The sequence below is a fragment of the Procambarus clarkii genome, chromosome 20 (assembly GCF_040958095.1).
Source record: "Procambarus clarkii isolate CNS0578487 chromosome 20, FALCON_Pclarkii_2.0, whole genome shotgun sequence".
Lineage (NCBI taxonomy): Eukaryota > Metazoa > Arthropoda > Malacostraca > Decapoda > Cambaridae > Procambarus > Procambarus clarkii.
The window spans coordinates 38857002-38875207 of record NC_091169.1 but is presented as its reverse complement, the minus strand read 5'-3'; the positions used below and the strand labels follow the sequence as shown (position 1 = coordinate 38875207).

Below are 18206 nucleotides of genomic sequence, written 5' to 3'. Positions count from 1 at the left end.
TTGTGTGGGTGTGTGTGGGGGAGGGGTTTGTGGGTGTGTGTGGGGGAGGGGGTTGTGTATGTGAGGGGAGAGTGTGTGTGTGTGTGTGTGTGTGTGTGTGTGTGTGTGTGTGTGTGTGTGTGTGTGTGTGTGTGTGTGTGACGAAGCTATCGCCTGATGGTGCTGTAGTAACAATTCCCAGTTCCAGTCCTGGGATTACTGCTGCAGTTTTCCATATTCACGTCCTGGAGTGTATCGCATCATAGTCTACCATCACCCCTACAATACCCCCCGTACAGTAGCGCCACCACAATAGTCCACCATCACAGGGGTCTGCTACCACAGCAGGAGTCAATTGCCCCTCGAGGCGTGATTTCACCGCCAGGAAGGAAGTGGCCTTTGATCCTGTGTGTTGATTGCCCTGTAGAGGCAGTCGGTGCTCTTTGATGCGAGCAAGACTAGAGGACAGATCTCTTGCATGTAATTGGACTGCACTCTGCGTTGGCTACGGTCTCGCCCCCCCTGCTCCTGCCCTCAAGCACGCCCCCCTGCTCGTGCTCTTAAGCACGCCTCCCCCCCTGCTCGTGCCCTCAAGCACGCCCTCTTGTGTTCTTATGTACAATAAAACTTAAGAATATTCGAAGAACTATATGAGAAGAATCGAACTAGAATCACTAACTCAACTTTGGTAATATATTATATATAATAGGTCCACAGTAGTGCAGGATTATCCACCTCTTTCCAGTCACCCCCCCCCCTCCCCACTTGCAAACATATATAAATATATATATATATATATATATATATATATATATATATATATATATATATATATATATATATATTTATATATTTATCTCAATTCATTGCATAGACTCTGCAGCGCTGGTCTCATAGTGTCTTTCATCCACAGATCGTGAGCATCTTCTGTTGCTAAAGGATGCTTAAGCCAGCAGCCTCAGTAGAAAATTGTGTAGTTAATTCTAAATTATTATCGGGGGTAATCGTGCGCGGGCCCTAAGCCTCTGACTGGCCCACTAAGTGTTCTTAAGTGGTGGATGAGTTTGACACTTAATCTGCAGTAGGACTGTCCAATGTGTTTAATAACTGCGTTGTTAAATCTCGGTGGAGATTTAGTTCCACAAGCCATATAGACCTGACATTACTTCATGTATATTTGTCTAGAAACTTAACCAAAACACTTGTACATAAAAGTACAGTTGTGTTTATATATTTCTGAACACAGAAACTTTAAAAGTATTGAACTTTCAGTTCAATATTGGTCAAGCATTTGACAGAGATAAGGTACCTGATGATAATATTTTGTATTTCTCGTCTCTCACTGTGACACTCTACCGCCATTCTGTTAGGTATTCTCTCACCTATTTCAGTGCAGGTCATCCCCCCCTCCCCCCGTACCTTTCTGAAGAGTGGGTAGTCTACTAACCCCCCCCTCTTCCCCCCCTCTCCGAAGAGGAGGTAGTCTCCTACCCCCCCCCCCTCTCTGAAGAGACAGACCATCCTCCACCTCCCGAAAAAGAAAGCAGAGTCGGCGTTGTATCTCGCGTGACAGCAATTATTAATGGCGATAGTGGAAAAAGAGTAGGAGCAGGAGAAGAGGATACAGGAAGAGGGAGAGTAGCAAGAGTAGGAGGACGAGGCGAGGACACGCGTCCACACCCTCTCACACACACACACACACACACACACACACACACACACACACACACACACACACACACACACACACACACACAACAAACACCTTGTAATATCCAACTCATCGATCGCCATTTGTTTCTTTCATTTCATACCAGCCGTTTCATCTTTCCCATCCTCTTGCTTTTTCTTCTATTTCCTCCTTCCAATCCTCCTCCTCCTGTTCCTTCTAAACCTCCTTTCACTGTTCTGCCTTCCTCGTGGATATTAAAATTTCCAGGCTGACCATCCCGGTCTGCGCCTTACAAAGCAAATAACAATTTTCAGTAACTTTACGGGCTTGCCAGTTACTGTAGCGAGTATACACACTTTCAGAATAAAACTCTTCCGAAAGTTTATGCCCCGAGTGTGTTCAGAGTTGGTTCAGTTATACCCTGTGGTGGTGTGAGCTGCGTCGTTCAGTTATACCCTGTGGTGGTGTGAGCTGCGGCGTTCAGTTCCCTGTGGTGGTGTGAGCTGCGTCGTTCAGTTATACCCTGTGGTGGTGTGAGCTGCGTCGTTCAGTTATACCCTGTGGTGGTGAGAGCTGCGTCGTTCAGTTCCCTGTGGTGTAAACTGCGTCGTTCAGTTCCCTGTGGTGGTGTAAACTGCGTCGTTCAGTCCCTGTGGTGGTGTAAACTGCGTCGTTTAGTACCTGTGGTGTAAACTGCGTCGTTCAGTTCCCTGTGGTGGTGTAAGCCGCGTCGTTCAGTCCCTGTGGTGGTGTAAACTGCGTCGTTCAGTACCTGTAGTGGTGTAAACTGCGTCGTTCAGTACCTGTAGTGGTGTAAACTGCGTCGTTCAGTACCTGTAGTGGTGTAAACTGCGTCGTTCAGTACCTGTGATGGTGTAAACTACGTCATGGCGTGGTATTCTATCTTGCGAGACAGACTTGATATTAACAGTCCACCGGAGACGAGTGGTATACAAGGCTTGTTCACCTTTACCTAATGGCTGGATCACGTATATTTCTTGACCTATTCTCAGCCGTAGATCATGACCCTTCACTCCCCCTCCCTTTTCAGGCCTTTCCACATACTGTCCTTCTAAGTCCTTCCCCTCTAGACATCCTCTAGACCGTGTTCTCCCCTCTAGACTCCCTCTAGAGCGTGTCCTACCCTCTAGACCGTGTCCTCCCCTCTAGAACCCCTCTAGACCCCCTCTAGACCGTTTCCTCCCCTCTAGACCCCCCTCTAGACGGTGTCCTACCCCTTTCCGAGGTTCCTGGACCAGCTTCTCGGTGGTCGTCGACATATTAACTCCTGACAAATAGTTCTTTGGACTTCACGCCGCGCGTCTGATTAAGCCGGTCCTTAAACACAGTCACCTCACTCGGTAAACAGCGAGGGGACACTTGGAGAAGTGAGGGGGACGGTTTAATGTGATAAAGGGACGGGTGAGGGAAGGTGGATAGTAGTAGAGAAGAAAGGGTAAGTTTCAGCCCCGCTCCTGTGCCAGGTAAGTCCACAACGGACTCACCATAGCCCGTGCTATTTGCCCAGCTCCTGTGCCAGGTAAGTCCACTACGGGCTCACCATAGCCCGTGCTACTTGGAACTTTTTGTTCCGAGTAGCTGAATCTAAAACAACGGAGGTGGATAGTAGTAGAGAAGAAAGGAGAGACTAGCATCTTTTCAAGCATTTCAGGATTTTTATTTTTTAAAGGTTAAGAGATTAAGCCCTTTGATCCTGGTGAAAGAGCTTTATCTCGTAATCCTTGAAAGTAGAGAGAGGGGACATGATAACAAAATACGAGATACTTAAAGGAATTGACACGTTGGATACAATGTGTTTAATTGGTCTGAAACCAGCACTTATGAGGACACACAAGAGGGAACTGAACAGCCGTAGTTGTTGTTGTTGTTATAGATTCAGCTACTCGGAACAAGTTCCAAGTAGCACGGGCTATGGTGAGCCCGTAACTTACCTGGCACAGGAACGGTGCTGTGTTGACGTACAGCCAAATTGCTGTAAGGAAGACCTTCAGCTCAAGCATGAGTTGATCACTTACAGGAGCCATATTCCGTAACGCCTTCCTTTCCTGTTTAAATTCATGACTCTTTTTGTGGGAGCTCCGGAGCATAGCAGTGAAGCACTGAGCCTTTGTGACAGATGAAGATAATGGCTGTCGACGCTGAGCTCCTGTGACGTATCGGGGCGAGGACTGTGCAGCGCTGAGGCCTCGGCACAGATCCAGACGATAACTGTGCAGAAGTGAGCACTTGGCACAGCAAGATTACTGTGCACTGGTGTCCACCAATTTTTGTTTCACAGTATTATATAAATTACGATAGAGACTGTGTCTACTCCAGACATACCGTCTACTAAAGGCCGTCTTCTAAAGAACAAATCCACAGGGGGCCGTAACGAGGATTCGAACCTACGTCCGAGAGCATCCATCTACTCAAATTTAAGGTCTACTAAAACTGCAGCAATTTCGTCATATCAGATGTATTGTGTGTGTGTGTGTGTGTGTGTGTGTGTGTGTGTGTGTGTGTGTGTGTGTGTGTGTGTGTGTGTGTGTGTTATCAAAGAGTTTGCAGGGCCAAACTTCAGCTCTTCGGCTCTGCCTTCCCAGTTATCAGTCGTCATACCAGTTTTTAAATGTGTGTGTGGGGAGGGGGGTGGAGGGGAAGAGAGGTGAAGGTTTGTCTGAAGTAATTCCCACTAGCAGAAGAATGGGACAAATTTGAAGGCCTAGGGGAGAAATAGGACAAAAGATCATGTCCTGTTAACAGGGACAATCAACAGGGAACAGGAGGGGGGGGGGGGGGGTCATTGTTCACACAGCCCAAGGCTCGGATCCAACGGGTGAGGGTAATCGGGCTAAGTCTCATTGTACCCACCGTTCCAACCTGAATACAGACAGTTACAAATGAATTGTTTAAACCGCTTTGTTTGAACCTGTTAATGGATGGTCATTGGCTTGGGTTGCCATATAATATATAATTATATGTCAATTACAAGTCAGTGGAGATGAAATAATTGGTCCTCAGTCAATTGAGTTTTGTCTTCAAAATATTATAGAATTTAGTACCAAAAAAAAATCGACGAAAAAAACAAATTGGCTAAGTTACTGTTTTTACTCTGCTGTTCAAAACAATGTTAAACAATATTACACACAGAAATCACAATAGTTTGATGCATCAAATGAACAAGTCATAGCTCAGTCGATTAAGGCAGCGTCTGGGATCCTCTGGGACGTAGGTTCGAACTCTCGTCACGGCCCTTGTGGATTTGTTCTAATGTTAAACCTCTTCAAGACGGCAGAAGCAAGTCTAATATGGTTTGCAGGCGATGAGTCACAATAACGTGGCTAAAGTATGTTGACCAGACCACACACTAGAAGGTGAAGGGACGACGACGACTTTTCGGTCCGTCCTGGACCATTCTCAAGTCGATTGATATTCTAATATGGTGTCTTTCTTCTCCTGCAGACATCACAAAAAGTACGTGTGGGTGGCGTTGTTGGGGCTGCTGGCTGTCCACGCCGTCAAGACTCACGTTCGCAACGCGGATTGGCGAGATGAGTACACAATCTTCACCGCCGGACTCAAGGTAAGACTCACTATTGGTATCAGCAAGACGAGGAGTCACAATAACGTGGCTGAAATGTGTTGACCAAACCACACACTAGAAAGTGAAGGGATGACGACGTTTCGGTCCGTCCTGGACCATTCTCAAGTCGATTGTTCGTCTTGAGAATCGTGGCCTAGTCGAACAGAACATGTTCTTAATCCGGATAGACCTGCGTTCGAGCCTGTCGAAACGGTTGCAAGTACAGGGCACAGATTTCTGTGCTGGACCATTCTCAAGTCGACAAGCGACATGAGAATGGTCCTGTACGGACCGAAATGTCGTCTTCCCTTCACTTTCTAGTGTGTGGTCTGGTCAACGTATCTGCAAGATTTCTGGGGGAGTTGTTCCTCAGAATGGTCGTGTTCGGGGGTCCCAGGCAGGAGAAGTAACAATATTTGAAGGTGTAGATTAAGGGGAGCAATATGGCGGTGATTGTGGTGTTGAGGACGAATAGTGTAGCTATATGGTGACAGTGATGAGGGTGGTGATAGACTAGTCACCATCACATCGTCTTGCGCCGTTAAATAATATTTCAACGACCTATCTTCCACTCCCAGCGACATATGTCACACAGCCGATATTGCCTCCGCAGCATTTTCAATATCGCAGCCCTTTGTACTATAACTTTATATGCGATAAACCTGAATCATGCAATATAAACCGACTTACAATATAGATGACCGTAAAACATTTCGTCAGGATTTAGTTATTAATTGTACAAAGTCAAACAAGAAAAAGAAACTATTCAAACGAGGTCTTTAATCAAGAATACAAGAAACAAACATTTTATGAAAAACATACTACAATACAATGATACACGCGGAGGGGGTGGGGGGGGGTGGGGGGGGGGGGGTGGGGGGGGGAATACTTATATTCTTTTTTGTCAAGTAATTTTTCGGTGAACTTCTCAGTATTACAATAAACATTACTCTTATCGAATTCTATACACGGTACAGTATTATCTCGGTATTACTATCCATGTATACGGTATTACTCTGTTGCTTAGTCTATACCACACGACTAAGAGGAAAGTGTCGTGGTTCGTTGGAGTAAAAATCGTTTGGTTACACTTATTTAAGACATCACGCGTGACGTCTGTGTAAAATTAAAGTCTGTATTCTGGAAGCAAGATTCCTTTGACCTGTGAAGCTGAATACTTGTATCATGTAGCCTTTTATTATTCAGCTTTGATGTCTGAATAGACTTGGCTGCTAAAGAAAGGCTTGATGCGGTATGCGTCTCACTCCAGATATCAACATAATTATCGCTCATATTGCCTACATTCCTGAATATCCCTCCACAAATATGGCGACCAAACACTGAAGCACAAGGCACTGGAAATGCTGGAATATCTTTCTTCTTCCATTCCCTTCCCCCCCCTCCCCACCCCCCCTCTCTCTCTGTTTCTCTCTCTCTCTCTTTGTTTCTCTCTCTCTCTGTGTTTCTCCCCCCCTTCCTCCTCCCTCTCCCCCTCTCCACCCACCCTCAACACCCCCTTCCCTACTCATCCTCAATTCCAAGGAAGAGCACTTAATTTAATCAACTTTAGTCATACAGATCACAATAAAAAAGTCAAAATCATTAGTCTTCCCCCAAGTCCCATTAACGTAAGAAAAATGATCTTCGTTTTGTGAGTCTTGGAACAAAAGCCGCAGAGCGGGTCGAAAGAGAGAGAGATAAGGAAAAACAAAAAGCACTAAAAGGTTTTAAATTATGAGAAGCAAAGAAATCGCCGAACTCAAAAGAACTCCAGAGACTTTTATTTCACGCGAGGAGAGCGTGGTATAGAGAGGTTCCAGGCTTGACACCTGGAAAAAACTCCCAATTGATTGGCTCTCTTGCATCATTGGTGATGTATCCTCCTCCTCCCTATTCACCTGTCCCCCCCTCCCCCCCCCCCCCTGTGTCCGCGCGGTTCGTTCTTGCGGTTCGTTCTTGGGGTTCGTTCTTGGGGTTCGTTCTTGGGGTTCGTTCTTGGGGTTCGTTCTTGGGGTTCGTTCTTGGGGTTCGTTCTTGGGGTTCGTTCTTGGGGTTCGTTCTTGGGGTTCGTTCTTGGGGTTCGTTCTTGGGGTTCGTTCTTGGGGTTCGTTCTTGCGGTTCGTTCTTGGGGTTCGTTCTTGGGGTTCGTTCTTGGGGTTCGTTCTCGCGGCTCGTTCTCGCGGCTCGTTCTCGCGGTTCGTTCTTGCGGTTCGTTCTTGCGGTTTGTTCCTGGGGTTCGTTCTTGCGGTTCGTTCTTGGGGTTCGTTCTTGGGGTTCGTTCTCGCGGCTCGTTCTCGCGGCTCGTTCTCGCGGCTCGTTCTCGCGGCTCGTTCTCGCGGCTCGTTCTCGCGGCTCGTTCTCGCGGCTCGTTCTCGCGGCTCGTTCTCGCGGCTCGTTCTCGCGGCTCGTTCTTGCGGTTTGTTCCTGGGGTTCGTTCCTGGGGTTCGTTCTTGGGGTTCGTTCCTGGGGTTCGTTCTTGGGGTTCGTTCTTGGGGTTCGTTCTTGCGGTTCGTCCTGTGTTCTACAGCGTCGCCCAGCCCTACTGCTGCCTGGTTCTACTAACAAGTATCACAACCAGAAGTTCTACTGAACTTCCTTTATTACTTTTTGCTTAATGTGAACACAAATATAATAATTAATTTATCCATCAATATTGTATGTTACTGATGGTCAAAAATCTTAGTAGTTCCTTTTGTCGAACACCATTCTTAATGGTTGTAAAAGATTTGCCTGTAATTTTATTTTTAAATATTCAACTTATCGAACTTAATTCTTACAATTTTGCAGTAAATTTTTTATAAGCAACTGTAGAATCTTTTGAGTGTTTATCAGAATCTTGAAAGTGTGTGTGTTCCTTCCTACTGGAGCCATACACTAACAACTTGTGATTAAGACTTTCGTTCATATGTTCATCTCCCTATGCAGGTGAACCAGAGGAACGCCAAGCTCTTCAACAACGTGGGCCACGCACTCGAGTCCCAAGGGCGCTTCGCCGAGGCCCTCAAGTACTTCCAAGCCGCCGTCACCGTACAGGAGGACGACATTGGGGCCCACATCAACGTGGGCAGAACCTACAACAATCTTAAACTTTTCTCAGATGCCGAACAGGCATACCTCAAGGTGAGAGGGGTTTAGATCGTTAGTGAAGTACAGGGTTAGTCTTGTCTGTGGCTGAGCCAGTACTGGGGTAGCCTAGTCTGTGGCTGAGCCAGTACTGGGGGTAGCCTAGTCTGTGGCCGAGCCTGTACTGGGGGTAGTCTGGTCTGTGGCTGAGCCTGTACTGGGGGTAGTCTTGTCTGTGGCTGAGCCAGTACTGGGGTAGCCTAGTCTGTGGCTGAGCCAGTACTGGGGGTAGCCTAGTCTGTGGCCGAGCCTGTGCTGGGGGTAGTCTGGTCTGTGGCCGAGCCTGTACTGGGGTAGCCTAGTCTGTGGCCGAGCCTGTGCTGGGGGTAGTCTCGTCTGTGGCCGAGCCTGTACTGGGGTAGCCTGGTCTGTGGCCGAGCTTGTACTGGGGGTAGCCTGGTCTGTGGCCGAGCCTGTACTGGGAGGTAGCCTGGTCTGTGGCCGAGCCTGTACTGGGGGTAGCCTGGTCTGTGGCCGAGCCTGTACTGGGGGGAGTCTGGTCTGTGGCCGAGCCTGTACTGGGGGTAGCCTGGTCTGTGGCCGAGCCTGTACCCCAGTAGCCTGGTCTGTGGCCGAGCCTGTACCCCAGTAGCCTGGTCTGTGGCCGAGCCTGTACCCCAGTAGCCTGGTCTGTGGCAGAGCCCGTACCCCCAGTAGCCTGGTCTGTGGTCGAGTCAGTACCCCAGTAGCCTGGTCTGTGGTCGAGTCAGTACCCCAGTAGCCTGGTCTGTGGCCGAGCCAGTACCCCAGTAGCCTGGTCTGTGCCCGAGTCAGTACCCCAGTAGCCTGGTCTGTGCCTGAGCCTGTACCCCAGTAGCGTTGTCTGTGCCCGAGCCAGTACTGGGGTAGCCTGGTCTGTGCCCGAGCCAGTACTGGGGTAGCCTGGTCTGTGCCCGAGCCAGTACTGGGGTAGCCTGGTCTGTGCCCGAGCCAGTACTGGGGTAGCCTGGTCTGTGCCCGAGCCAGTACTGGGGTAGCCTGGTCTGTGCCCGAGCCAGTACTGGGGTAGCCTGGTCTGTGCCCGAGCCAGTACTGGGGTAGCCTGGTCTGTGCCCGAGCCAGTACTGGGGTAGCCTGGTCTGTGCCCGAGCCAGTACTGGGGTAGCCTGGTCTGTGCCCGAGCCAGTACTGGGGTAGCCTGGTCTGTGCCCGAGCCAGTACTGGGGTAGCCTGGTCTGTGCCCGAGCCAGTACTGGGGTAGCCTGGTCTGTGCCCGAGCCAGTACTGGGGTAGCCTGGTCTGTGCCCGAGCCAGTACTGGGGTAGCCTGGTCTGTGCCCGAGCCAGTACTGGGGTAGTCTGGTCTGTGCCCGAGCCAGTACTGGGGTAGCCTGGTCTGTGCCCGAGCCAGTACTGGGGTAGCCTGGTCTGTGCCCGAGCCAGTACTGGGGTAGCCTGGTCTGTGCCCGAGCCAGTACTGGGGTAGCCTGGTCTGTGCCCGAGCCAGTACTGGGGTAGCCTGGTCTGTGCCCGAGCCAGTACTGGGGTAGCCTGGTCTGTGCCCGAGCCAGTACTGGGGTAGCCTGGTCTGTGCCCGAGCCAGTACTGGGGTAGCCTGGTCTGTGCCCGAGCCAGTACTGGGGTAGCCTGGTCTGTGCCCGAGCCAGTACTGGGGTAGCCTGGTCTGTGCCCGAGCCAGTACTGGGGTAGCCTGGTCTGTGCCCGAGCCAGTACTGGGGTAGCCTGGTCTGTGCCCGAGCCAGTACTGGGGTAGCCTGGTCTGTGCCCGAGCCAGTACTGGGGTAGCCTGGTCTGTGCCCGAGCCAGTACCCCAGTAGCCTGGTCTGTGCCCGAGCCAGTACCCCAGTAGCCTGGTCTGTGCCCGAGCCAGTACCCCAGTAGCCTGGTCTGTGCCCGAGCCAGTACTGGGGTAGCCTGGTCTGTGCCCGAGCCAGTACTGGGGTAGCCTGGTCTGTGCCCGAGCCAGTACTGGGGTAGCCTGGTCTGTGCCCGAGCCAGTACCCCAGTAGCCTGGTCTGTGCCCGAGCCAGTACCCCAGTAGCCTGGTCTGTGCCCGAGCCAGTACCCCAGTAGCCTGGTCTGTGCCCGAGCCAGTACCCCAGTAGCCTGGTCTGTGCCCGAGCCAGTACCCCAGTAGCCTGGTCTGTGCCCGAGCCAGTACCCCAGTAGCCTGGTCTGTGCCCGAGCCAGTACCCCAGTAGCCTGGTCTGTGCCCGAGCCAGTACCCCAGTAGCCTGGTCTGTGCCCGAGCCAGTACCCCAGTAGCCTGGTCTGTGCCCGAGCCAGTACCCCAGTAGCCTGGTCTGTGCCCGAGCCAGTACCCCAGTAGCCTGGTCTGTGCCCGAGCCAGTACCCCAGTAGCCTGGTCTGTGCCCGAGCCAGTACCCCAGTAGCAAATAACTGCTCATCTTGTTGGCTAAACAATTAATATGTGGCGCCTCTTGCAAGTTAATCTCATCCTGAGTGCATAAATTGAATAGTGAATTATTCAATAATTTAGATATACGACCAGGCGCTTGAGTCGGAGGCTACTGGTGTCTCATTTTCTGTCGGGATCTCTCCACTCTGTACTATTGTCATGATGCTATTTATCGGTAAATTTACTTGAGTTTAGGTTCAAAAACCCAAGAATTGGGTCTAGATGTATTTCAGGTCTCAGGGCTGCTTTTGGAGATGAAAATTCTAATGGACTCCTCTGTTGAAAATATTATATGTTGGTTAGCTCGTCAGTTTTATCATTAACTACAAAATCATCCATTAGGGTCTAGTTGGCAATAATGTATGATAACTGGTTGATGTGTACAAATCCACAAGGGCCGTGACGAGGATTCGAACCTACGTCCGAGAGCATCCCAGACGCAGCCTTAATGGTTGATATGTAATTTTATGTTTGATGTAAAATGCCAAATGGCATTTTTTGTACATTGCATTACTTTTAATTTCATTTTGACTGAGAATTTCCCCGTTATTATGGCAAGACTTACGGTCGTTACACACAGAGATCACACTAACGTGATGCATCAAATGAACAAATCCACAAGGGCCGTGACGAGGATTCGAACCTGCGTCCGGGAGCATCCCAGACACTGCCTTAATCGACTGAGCTACGACATGGTTAAAGAGAGTTGAAACCGAACTTCTACTGAATTTACTGGATCCTGCAGCCTCTCCGAGGCACAAACCAGGATTTTACACAACTCCCCCCCTACACCCGAGCTATGTCGTAGCTCAGTCGATTAAGGCAGTGTCTGGGATGCTCCCGGACGCAGGTTCGAATCCTCGACACGGCCCTTGTGGATTTGTTCACTTACGGTCGAACATGAGAGAGTAAGCTACTGTTGCGACGGCTGGACCTACAAGGTCAAGACCTTAGACCTTCCTCTCTCTCAAAGAGGAAGGCCAAGACCTTGGACCTTCCTCTCTCTCAAAGAGGAAGGCCAAGACCTTGGACCTTCCTCTCTCTCAAAGAGGATTGAAATAGCTATTGGGCTCTTTCTACCCTCCTGCTGGACCTACAGGTGTGTAGTAAGCGTTGTGTCGGTTGCAGGCCAAGTCGCTGCTGCCGAAGGCCAAGCCGGGAGAGAGCTACCAGGCCAGGATAGCGCCCAATCACCTCAACGTCTTCCTTAACCTCGCGAACCTCATAGCCAGGAACGAGACCCGCCTGGAGGAGGCGGACGCCCTCTACCGGCAGGCTATAAGCATGAGGGCCGATTACACCCAGGCCTACATCAACCGGGGCGACATACTCATCAAAATGAATAGGTGAGTACACACCTACTTGGTGAATACATTTACCTGCCTGGTTTTGTAAACTGTGTAAATAAAACTATGCATTTTTTTATATAAACATGCGCAAATATATAACATTTTTGGGGAATTTGAAGGAGTGACGAGGGTGTGTTTGTTCGTAAGTCAAATGAAACATTCGGCGAGATCTTAATATATAACTTGGGTTCTTCCGTCAACTTAAGGAAGTAGAGAGGTGTGGTGCTTTACTCTGAACAATGTCAAACACTTTAAGTCACTTTTGTAAGTCTTGGGAGAGTCTATAACTCATGGGGCTCCATGGATTGTTTCAAGCGTAGGTTGGACATGTGTATGAGTGAGTTTGGATGGATATAAGTAGGAATTGCCTCGTTTGGGGCAATATAACCACCACCACCCTGCACCGCCCACCACCAATACTCCGCCTTATCAACCACCATCGCTACCACTATCCCAGGAACACCAATTTGTCACAACTGCCTCGCCACAACACTGCAATGACCCACTGTACACCCACTATCTACCCTCACCCCTCTTCTCCCTCCCCGTCTCCCCCTCCCCGTCTCCCCCTCCCCGTCTTCCCCTCCCCTTTGGCCCCCACCCCCCTCTCCCTCCCCCCTCTCCCCCCTACCCCTCATTCACCCCCACCCCTCTTTCCCCCATCCACCACAACTCAACCCACTAGTTAATCACTCTGATAAACACTACCTAACATATCTCTCCCTCTCCTTCCTCTGCCCAGTACCTTTCCCCATACCACTATTCCCATTCCCCCTAAAAGATAGCATCTTCAACCCCCCTTTTCCTCCCCCCCCCCCTCCCCTGTTACCACCAGTCCTCTCAACCCCTCCCCCCTTCCCCAGACCCCCCAGCTGATGCCCCCACACCATCATTAGCTCCTCGACACACGGCGCCGGAGTGTGTAAATATTGGAGCACGTTGTGAATCCCTACTTCGGGTGTTGAGTGGCTCTGCGTGCAGGGGTGCCAAGTAGCAGAGGTGACAGGAGAAGTGCCAGGGAGGAGAGTTAGCAGTGAGAAAAGACATTAGAGGTGGTGCGAAAGAGATGCCAACGAGAAGTGCCGGCAAGAAGAAGGGGAGATGATTGGGCGAAGTGCTGTGAGGAGAGGTGACAAGAGATAAGTGTCAGGGTGTGAAAATGGCGAGACTGAAAAGTGTTTTAGACCGTAAAGTGAATAATCCTATTTCTCGATCATTATCACCACTCTGCACTTTATTTCACTGACTTTGGAAACGATTGAACGTTTATCGTAGTTCGTAATCGATATCTTCTTGAGGTTATCTTGAGATGATTTCAGGGCTTAGCGTCCCCGGGGGACGTAAACATAAGAAATATTGCCATTACAAAAGTAGAAGTTGCAAGAGAAAATTCGACACTTTCCTTAAAGAAGTATTAGACTAACTGATTTATAGTTACATTTGGGTCCTGCGTGTTACTTTTAAACAGCCTGTTGGACCAAGTTGTCTTGGTCCAACCTGTGGAGAGCCTGGCCCCAAATCGGAATTAGGGAGTAGAACAAATCCACAAGGGCCGTGACCAGGATTCGAACCTACGTCCGAGAGCATCCCAGACGCTGTCTTAATCGACTGAGCTACGACATGGTAAAAGAATTGCAACCAGAAATTCTACTGAATTTACTTGGATCCTGCAGCCTCTCCGAGACAGTTAGGGAGTAGAACCTACTCCCAGACCCAACTCTAGCTATACTTCAGGTAATAGCTTGGATCTTCAGGTATATTACAAGGTCTCCATTGCAGACGAGGAGTCGCAATAACGTGGCTAAAATATAATGACCAAACTACACACTAGAAAGTGAAGGGACGGCGACGTTTCGGTCCATCCTGGACCATTCTCGAGTCGAAACGTCGTCGTCCCTTCACTTTCTAGTGTGTGGTTTGGTCAACAACAGGAGCACCATTGTTGATCCCTGATTAAGTACGCGGCATGAGTAAATTGAATATTGATCAGTTCCTGTATCTATTGTTGATTCCGGGGATATGTGGCTCTTCGACCCGGTCTCTGATCAGGTCTCTCGCAGTGTGACGTATGAGTCACAGCCTGGTTGATCAGGGATTCTTAGGTGTTTACAAAAGTTCTCTTGATCACCTTAAGAGGTCTGCTAATTATACTACTAAATCGCCAGGAATATTCCAACAAAATGTGTTCTGGTGATTTAAATATTACAATTACCACTCACAATTATCTAATTACAAGTGGCTTTACCACTGATTTTGTGTACTGTAGAAATAACATATACAGTACTACGACAAGTATTTAATATTATAACGTCTTATTGTACAAAAGGACTTCTCCGATTAGATAATTTTATTTTCGATTGCTTTAAATTAAAACTTTTATATTATAACACACAGAAATCACAATAGCGTGATGCATCAAATGAACAAATCCACAAGGGATTAAGGCAGCGTCTGGGATCCTCTCGGACGTAGGTTCGATCCCTCGTCACGGCCCCTTGTGGATTTATTCATTTTACTTTATATTTACATGAACTAAGAAACGCCCAAAGACTTGAAAGCTGAAGCGACTTTCAGTAACGGGCGTTTGTATAGTTCGCACAAATGGAACCAGGCAATCTGACTAGTATAGTCAACACACAAGAACATCCCAGAAGCCTACAAGTGCAGTACGAGGTAATTATGTAATTATGTACATGTGCAGTAAGGTAATTATGAAGAGAAATGGCTAAGCCACCGGGACTATATAGCACATGGAAGGAGCTGGGCTATGAAGACAGATTGAAGAAATGGGGCCACCTGCTTGACCTGGTTGATGGGGTTCTGGGAGTTCTTCTACTCCCCAAGCCCCGGCCCGAGGCCAGGCTTGACTTGTGAGAGTTTGATCCACTAGGCTGTTGCTTGGAGCGGCCCGCAGGCCACCATATCCACCACAGCCCGGTTGGTCCGGCACTCCTTGAGTGCTCAGGCCTTGAGGGCTCAGCCACTTGGAGCATTTGGCATCGAACGCAGACCATGCAAGACCCCCATTATACAGACCAGTCCAAGTGGATGGACTATACAGTATGAGGTATACTATTCTCCAGAAGCTTGAAAAGTAGACCAACTCTCAGAACCCTTCCCAGGTACAATCCAGGTACTGTATTGCCCAAATGTGAGCATAATGGTGAGATATTTCCCTCGAGAAGTAATGGTTTGAATCCCAAGGAAAGGTTGAGCACCATTCCTTTCCCCCCGTCCCATCCCAAATCCTTATCCTGATCCCTTCCAAGTGCTATATAGTCGTAATGGCTTGGTACTTTCCCCAGATAGTATTTGACCCCCCCCCCCAGGGAGGTACTAGGGGGGGGTGTTCAGGAAAATTACCAGGAGCATGAATTTGAGGAGTGCCAATGAGTGCCAAGGAGTGCCAATGAGTGCCATGGGTTACTGTGGCTCTTGCTTCATTGTTTATTCCTTAATATAATTTTACTTCTCAACTTCACACGAACATCGCCTTTACTTGGCTAAATATCCCATCATAAGTACTTATACCCAGAGCTCCCCTTTTAGATAATACTATTGACCCTTAAGTATAATTATCCATAATAAATCTTAAGAGATGGCCGCCCTTACTGTGAATATGAATAGCATTCTCGCTGCAAAAAGACATAATTGAATTATTCCGATTTGACAAAATTTGAATATTTTGTAAAAGAATTGTTAACATGTCGCTTTCATCAGTCATTCATGTCGTAGACACCTGTATCAACTCCCACACTCCCACGAGAGTAAACCCGTATGCACAAAATTAACACAGACAGCCCAGTGTTCCTCAAAGAATGTTTGCATAGACTTCTCTCTACACCCACCGCCCCCTCCCCCTAAACCCCTAAACACAGGTCGACCTTCAAAACCCAACTACCAGTTTCGCATCTTTAGGCACCTCTAGCACCCTCTAACACAGCCACATAACACAGTTGAAGGTAGCTAGAAATTCCAGGAACCTCGTTTCAACCAAGTTGAGCATTCAATTCCCTTCAGCTCCCGCCAAACACACACCGAAACTACGACGTTGGTACAACGTTCGAACAAGTTTTAACACCTAACCAGTTATAACAACCAATATAGCAAGTTGTAACAGCGTTCTAATACGTCATAAACACGTTAAGCCAAGATGTAACAACTTTATTACAAGTTGTAACAAGCGGAAAATAGAGACAGTTACGGTTTGTGTTTCCAGGACTAGTCCTCTTCCCGCGTTGTTGAAATAGGAAGTGGGAGCCGGGCCGGACCGTGGTGGGGCAGGTCCATCATTGCCACCTTGTATCATCTTAACCATTTATATGCTTAACGCGCTGGGAACCCGCGGCGGCGGCGGGTCTGGATTCCTCTCCTAACCTGCCAGGGTCCCACCCAATCTACAAATTGCATTGCCTTGCCGGTCACGGCCGCAAGTCCGAGTCTTAATCAAATCGGAGTTGGTGCCTGAGGAGTGCCGCTGAATAATGCATCCCTGCCAGGTGCCATTGAAATTCTCCAACCGCCTTCCCTTCGCTAATGATCTCACTGGCGGAGGATGGCTGGCAGCGCCCTCGCTCGTTCCCTCTACTCCGCGCGACCCGAAGTCTTAGGCCTATCGCTGTGCTCTGTGCCCCCATGTCATAAAAAATTTTCAATGTGTCTAGGATCGTCTCTTCCCCCCCCCCCCCTTGTCCAGTACCCACTACAGTTTCTATGGACATCCAGACGTTATATTCCCACTACTGTACCCAGGGACCTCAAACTTTGTGCCTACCAGCATGTCAAGTGATTGGGAGTGTTCTATGGCTGCTGCTGTGCCCACATGTCCTGTCCCTTTCGTTGTGCCCCGCGACGTCTTCCGTCCAGTGCCCAGGGACCCCAAAACAAACAAACACACACACACACACACACACACACACACACACACACACACACACACACACACACACACACACACACACACACACACACACACACACACACACACACACACACACACACACACACACACACACACACACACACACACACACACACACACACACACACACACACACACACACACACACACACACACACACACACACACACACACACACACACACACACACACACACACACACACACACACACACACACACACACCACACACACACCACACACAAAACCACCCAAATAAGCACCTGTGTTGTGCCGTAACTCTGTTAGCGCCGCAAATGGATTTAATCGAACATTTCCTCATGCTGGGTCTTGACCCTTTGGTGTGGTCCATTTGCTTGCCATTTCATTAATGTTTCCGATACGAATTGTTTTGCATGCATCAACATTTGCATTCATTTGCACCTGATTAATTGAATTTACAAAGATGTCTAAGTCTGTTTACAATTGATGGCGTTCGGGTAACATTGCGAATTCGCTCTCTACTCATCGTGTTTTTTATTTATAATTTACAACATATCCCGTTATCAGTGTTGTATATGCAAATTACGAATAAAACCGGTCTTACTACTGGCCCTTGTACAAGATTCTTCCGTACAGCCATTAGGAAAAGTTTTCTTTGGGGACTACTCAAATCTCTCAGACGTCTAAGACAAACATCTTGGTACCATTAGGGCCACGCGACGCCACTTTTTCAATAGTCTTTGATGTAGTGCGTTATTGAATGCTTTCTTTCTTCATTTTATAGATGTTGCAACAGATAAAGATTTGCAAAGAATAAGACGAATATGGAGGAATGGGTTCACTTTTGCCCCTGGCCTCAGGCCGGGCTCAGGGAGTAGAACAACTCTCAGAACCCTCTCCAGGTATGATCCAGGTATGCCCCGGTCATAGAGGGTCGCGGCCACTGTTGACCTGGCCATAGAGGGACGGGCACGTGGCTGAGCAGATCCTTGAAGGATATACAAGCGGTATACCCACAATGTGTACTGAGCAGATCCTTGAAGGATATACAACAAGCAGTATACCCACAATGTGTACTTAGGTTGGAAATAAGACCCAGCTAGCCGGACACAAGGTCCCACAGGTTATCTTATCTTGAGGTTATCTTGAGATGATTTCGGGGCTTAGCGTCCCCGCGGCCCGGTCCTCGACCAGGCCTCCTTTTTTGTTACACCCTCCC

At 48.8% G+C, this 18206-nt stretch overlaps 1 protein-coding gene across 2 annotated transcripts in view; it reads left to right on the top strand.

Annotated features, from left to right (window-relative positions):
• LOC123755346 (Transmembrane O-mannosyltransferase targeting cadherins 3) overlaps positions 1-18206 on the top strand; it is a 672781-nt gene that overhangs the window by 599282 nt on the left and 55293 nt on the right. For both annotated transcript variants that reach the window (XM_045737885.2, XM_069327886.1), the window contains 3 exons: positions 5114-5234; positions 8160-8354; positions 11865-12082. In XM_045737885.2, the coding sequence (XP_045593841.2) occupies positions 5114-5234; positions 8160-8354; positions 11865-12082 (534 nt within the window). The remainder of the gene's footprint in view (positions 1-5113; positions 5235-8159; positions 8355-11864; positions 12083-18206) is intronic.